This window comes from Octopus sinensis, linkage group LG27 (genome assembly GCF_006345805.1).
Source record: "Octopus sinensis linkage group LG27, ASM634580v1, whole genome shotgun sequence".
Lineage (NCBI taxonomy): Eukaryota > Metazoa > Mollusca > Cephalopoda > Octopoda > Octopodidae > Octopus > Octopus sinensis.
The window spans coordinates 14,666,105-14,672,104 of NC_043023.1; the positions used below are offsets into that span (position 1 = coordinate 14,666,105).

Consider the following 6,000-nt stretch of genomic DNA (forward strand, 5'->3'; position numbering starts at 1 on the left):
GCACTCTACTAAATTGGGGATTTAGTTCACAGGTAATCTAAATGATTAGGTACACTAAGTAAGTGCTGTAACGGATTACTAGGGCTCCAAGGTTATAGCTGAGATGGTAGTTATGGATCCACTGCAGATTTCCGATGCAGTGGATATATAATTGTTAAAGAGGACAACAAACGTTAATCCAAGGCAATCATCTCAAGTCATATACATTATCATTATTGGAAAAAATTCAAAGTCTTTCAGCTGTTTCTGGAATTTCCCCAAGTATGAGATTCCTTATTTGTCTCTGATGATGGAATATCTCATACTCGGGGATATCCCAGAAACAGCTGTAAGACTTTGAATTTTTTCCAATAATGATAATGTATATGACTTAAGATGTTTGCCTTGGATTAAAGTTTGTTGTCCTCTTTAACAATTATATATATCATGTGACTGACCAGGCTATCAGATGTTATTGCTTATTGCACACCGCTGGGCACAATGTGCTTCTGCATTGGTTTAGCCCTCAAATGGTGCCACCCTACTGGCTAGGCAAGCAGACCAACGTCCCCCCCCCCGCCCCGGTTGAAAGTGGGGACTGGAGCAATGTGAAATGAAAACAGGCTGGCAGAAACGTTAGCAAGCCGGCCAAAATGCTTAGCGGTATTTCGTCTGCCGTTACGTTGTGAGTTCAAATTCCGCCAAGGTCGACTTTGCCTTTCATCCTTTCGGGGTCGATAAATTAAGTACCAGTTACGCACTGGAGTCGATGTAATCGACTTAATACCTATGTCTGTCCTTGTTTGTCCCCTCTGTGTGTAGTCCCTTGTGGGTAGTAAAGAAATAGGTATTTCGTATCCCGTTACATTCTGAGTTCAAATTCCGCCGAGGTCAATTTTGCCTTTCATCCTTTCGGGGTCGATAAATTGAGTAACAGTTACGCACTGGGTGCGATGTAATCAATTTAATCCCTTTGTCTGTTCTTGTTTGTCCTCTCTGTTTAGCCCCTTGTGGGCAATAAAGAAAAAGAAAAAGTGAAATGAAGTGTTTTTCTCAAGGATACAATGTGCCACTCAGTCAGACAATCAAACCCACGATCTTACAATAGTGGGTACAACAGCCTAACCACTAAGCCACATGCCTTCATGCGCACACACACACACGCACACGCACACACACACACACACACACACACACACAAATGCCATGCTTGAGATGACCCATCAAGCCAAGTAAAATCGCATTCATTAGCATATACTGGTGTCCCGTACATGGCACACAAAAGCACCCATTAAACTCTCTTTGTGGTTGGTGCTTGGAAGGGCATCCAGCTGTAGAAACCATACCAAATCAGACTGGAGTTTGGTGCAGCTTGCCAGCCCTGGTTGAACCGTCCAACTCATGCCAGCATAGACAACGGATGTTAAATGATGATGATGATGATATAAAAGTTTGGTTTGCTTTGAGATTATCATTTCATTAAAAAATAACAGTAATATTGAAAGATTTATAGAGTTATCTCCCATAAGTATTTAACAGTGCCGCTGTTCAAGGAAGTAAGATATAAATAGATCTTATATCTTTTACTTGTTTCAGTCATTTGACTGTGGCCATGTTGCGGCATCACCTTGAATGGTTTTAGCGGAATAAATCAACCACAGGACTTATTTTCTGTTAGCCTAGTACTCATTCTTTCAGTTGTTTTTGTTGAGCTGCTAAGTTACAGGGACATAAGCACACCAACACCAGTTGTCAAGCAGTGGTAGTGGACAAACACAAACCCACACATCTATATGCGGCAAGCTTCTTTCAGTTTCCGTCTACCAAAGACGCTTGCCTTAAAGTGCCACGCAGTGGGATAGAACCCAGAACCATGTGGTTGAGAAGCAAGCCTCTTTATTTCATTATATTTGCCATAAAGGCTGTACATAGAGTAAAGTAGCTTTGCGGACTGGACAAGGACATTAATGAAATGAATGATAATGAAAGAAAGATGATAAGGATGGGAGAAGACAAAAAGCGCCTGCCGACTTCTGCTTCTCTAAAACATTGTTCTTTAAAACCAAAAACAAAACGGGATATTAAATCCCTTACAACTTTTCAATTTTTGGACTTAACAATCCATTACAAACAACAACATAGTCATACCTGAGTCTTCTTTATCTTTTGTTTCTTATAAGAGAGGGTGCTGAAATGTTCTTGGTTTTTTAGTAAAAGAAAATACAGAAGGGTCCGTTTATTATGATTTTTTTCCAAAATATTCCCCTCTTGGATTCACACATTGTAGTGGTCCTTCAGTTTTTCTAAGCCTTGAAAATTAACTTGGAAGGTTGGGCTTCCAACCAGGCCTTTCACAATACCCTTAAAGCCAAAAACTTGTGTGTGTGCATATATATGTGCCGGTGACATGTAAAAAGCACCCACTACACTCACGGAGTGGTTGGCGTTAGGAAGGGCATCCAGGTGTAGAAACACTGCCAGATCAAGACTGGAGCCTGGTGCAGCCTCCTGGCTTCCCAGACCCCAGTCGAACCGTCCAACCCATGCTAGCAGGGAAAGTGGATGTTAAACGATGATGGTGATTGTTGTTGTTTGTTCCTTCTCGAGCCACACCTGGCTCATAAGGGCCGTTCTCCTTGGCATATAGGTTCCCCACCTGGACAGGATGCTGGTCTGTCACAGGTGAGCTGCAAGATGCAAGAGGTAAAAATGAGAGAAAGTTGCAGCGAAAGAGTCAGCAGAAGTTGGCCATTACCTTCTGCCAGAGTCGCGTGGAGCTTAGGTGTTTCACACATAAACACACACATAGCCCAGTCTAAGATTCAAACCCATGACCACGAGTCCGCTGCTCTAACCACTAGGCCATGTGCCTCCACACACACATATGTGTGTGCGTTTGTATCTGTATTGAAGATAATGCTATAAAAAGGCAAAGAGTACTCAATACTTGTCAAAACTGTGGAATATATTTTATTTTGTTTTGGATTTAGTGCTAGTCTCTTCTCGTAGCTTCACGTTCCTGATCCTCAAGTAATTACTTTGAAAGAAAGAAAAAAAACCCACCCTTTATAAAATATATAAATGCGTAGAAAGTAATAGATAGGTGAAGTTAATTTGACAGACAGATCTTAATATATTTATATATATATGTGTGTGTGTCTGTGAGTCCATCTCTCTGTTATTTTGTTCTTTCTATCTTGTGTTTTTCTTCATTCTTTTGTAATAGTTTAGCTATGGTGTACACACCTACATTTATTTACCTACATATTTATTTGCATTATCCAGACACGAACATTTACGCGTGTATATATATATATATATATTATTATATACACACACATACACACAGTAGAATTTAGAGACAATCCACTATTTAGTTATTCAATCAATACTGAAAAGATATTATCTATAATACCCACATAGAAATTAATTAAATATATATTATAATTATTAATCTAAAAATCATAAAACAAATCAAACATTAAATCGACTACGAGCATTTCATGACTATATATATAAATCGATTTTGTCTCTAAATTCTCTCTCTCTCTCTCTATATATATATATATATATCATCATCGTCGTTTAACGTCCATTCTCCATGCTAGCATGGGTTGGACGGTTCGACCGGGGTTCTGGGAAGCCAGAAGGCTGCACCAGGCTCCAGTCTAATTTGGCAATGTTTCTACAGCTGGATGCCCTTCCTAACGCCAACCACTCCGTGAGTGTAGTGGGTGCTTTTTACTGCCACCTGCACAGGTGCCAGGCGGGGCTGGCAACGGCCACGGTCAGATTGGTGTATTTTATGTGCCACCGCACGGAAGCCAGTCGAGCGGTGCTGGCATCGGCCACGAGTCGGATAGTGCTTTTTACGTACCACCAGACCATATGAAATATATTGTGAATTTTGATTTAGTGTGCTAAATTGAATTTTTTTCCCCTGTTGGCTTGGAATTTTTATATTCCCTAACTATTAATAATATATATATATATATATATATATATATTGTGGAGGCGCAATGGCCTAGTGGTTAGGGCAGCGAACTTGCGGTCGGAGGATCGCGGTTTCGATTCCCAGACCGGGCGTTGTGTGTGTTTATTGAGCGAAAAAAACACCTAAAAGCTCCACGAGGCTCCGGCAGGAGGTGGTGACCCCTGCTGTACTCTTTCACCACTCTAAAGGCGGTGCTCCAGCATGGCCGCAGTCAGATGACTGAAACAAGTACAAAAAAAAAAAAAAAAAAATATATATATATATATATATGCACATATACATAGGGTTGGCCAAAAGTCACCCAACAGTAAATCGAAATTCCATAAATACTACCTGTAATTCTGTATTGACCCGAATGGGAAAAATGTGATCCACAAGCAGGACTTCAGTTTGAACCCTTTTCATGATGCTTCATATTTAAGTGCTTTTGTTAAATTCACTCAGTTGTTAAACATAAATAAATCTTGGAAATAAATGCTTTTGATTTACTGTCAGGGGACTTTTGGCCAACCCTATATATATATGTATATATATATGTATGTGTGTGTTGTGTGTGTGTGTGTGTGTGTGTGTGTGTGTGTGTATGTATGTGTGTGTGTGTGTGTGTGTATGTATGTATGTATGCCTGTATGTATGTATGTATGTGTGTGTGTGTGTGTGTGTGTGTGTATGTATGTATGCCTGTATGTATGTATGTATGTATGTATGTATGTGTGTATGTATGTATGTATGCATGCACACACACACACATTTATTTACACATGCATCCACTTGCACACACACACACATTTAGTTACACATGCATGCACACACACACACATTTAGTTACACATGCATGCACACACACACACATTTATTTACACATGCATACACACACACATTAGCTATATTTTTACAATTTCTTCCTCTCTCCTCCAACTGTTTTACAACCTGTTGTTACTTGTCCCCTACTATCTACTCTGATGTGACCCTTACCATTTATTACATATCCCCCATTATCTACTGCGATGTGTCCCCTCTTGTCCCTACTGTATGTTATAATGTACCCAGCCCCTGATCCTGACTCTCCATTTGTGACTCCTTTCTAATGAACCCTTTTTTCTTTCTGTCTCTCTTTTATCCAGGGCACATATATTTATTTTGATTACGAGAAATGGGGCCAACGGAAGAAGGAAGGGTTCACGTTTGAATACAGGTACCTTGAGGACCGAGATCTGAATTAAGGGTACAGTGTCATCCTGCGTGTCAGGGTCTGCCATGTCTTTCCTACATGAGGGGGCCGTCGTCCGGCCCGTCTCTACTACTGCCATAGGACAAGATACCAAGCCTGTCAACCATGACCTCCCCCACCTCTACAGTCGGCTTTGACTCCCTGATTGACTCACTGAACACTGCAACACAAACCACAACAAACCACCACCACAATAACACTACTGCATACACTACAACACTGTGCAGTACCTATACACTGTGACATGACACCACACTACAGCAGTACCTACCAGCTACACTACAACACAAACATGCAACACTAGTACCTATACTGCATTACTTACACTACAGTAGAAACCTCTGCAATGCCAGTACCTGTCACTATACTACTACATAAACCACTACCACAACTAACATCACCCCCGTCCCCATTGTACACCATCACAACCACCACTACCACCATCACCACCTCATTACTCAGTTAACATCATCAAAACTACCACCACCACCACCACCACAACCACACTCTCCCTGCCACTAACACTAACACTACTACTACTACTAGTACTACTACTACCAACACCACAACCACTACCACGACCACCACCACCAACAGTGCCAAGTTAGAGAGTCTCTGGTTGAGCCTTCTGCTGCTCTGGGGCAGGTTGAACTTTCTCTCTCTCACATGATGATAAAGTTGATGTAACACCATCTCACACTCTCTCTCTCTCTCTCTCTCTCTCTCCCTTCCATCTCCCCCCCACTCTCCCCCCCATCTCTCTCTCCCTCACTCTCTCTTTCTTTTACTCTGCTTC

At 41.2% G+C, this 6,000-nt stretch overlaps 1 protein-coding gene across 3 annotated transcripts in view; it reads left to right on the top strand.

The window, feature by feature from the left end:
- Positions 1–5,700, top strand: part of LOC115225098 (CCR4-NOT transcription complex subunit 3) — a 100,016-nt gene extending 94,316 nt beyond the window's left edge. For all 3 annotated transcript variants that reach the window (XM_036514407.1, XM_029796026.2, XM_036514408.1), the window contains exon 19: positions 5,098–5,700. In XM_036514407.1, the coding sequence (XP_036370300.1) occupies positions 5,098–5,196 (99 nt within the window). In that variant the 3' untranslated portion in view covers positions 5,197–5,700. The remainder of the gene's footprint in view (positions 1–5,097) is intronic.
- The last annotated feature ends 300 nt before the right edge of the window (positions 5,701–6,000 follow it).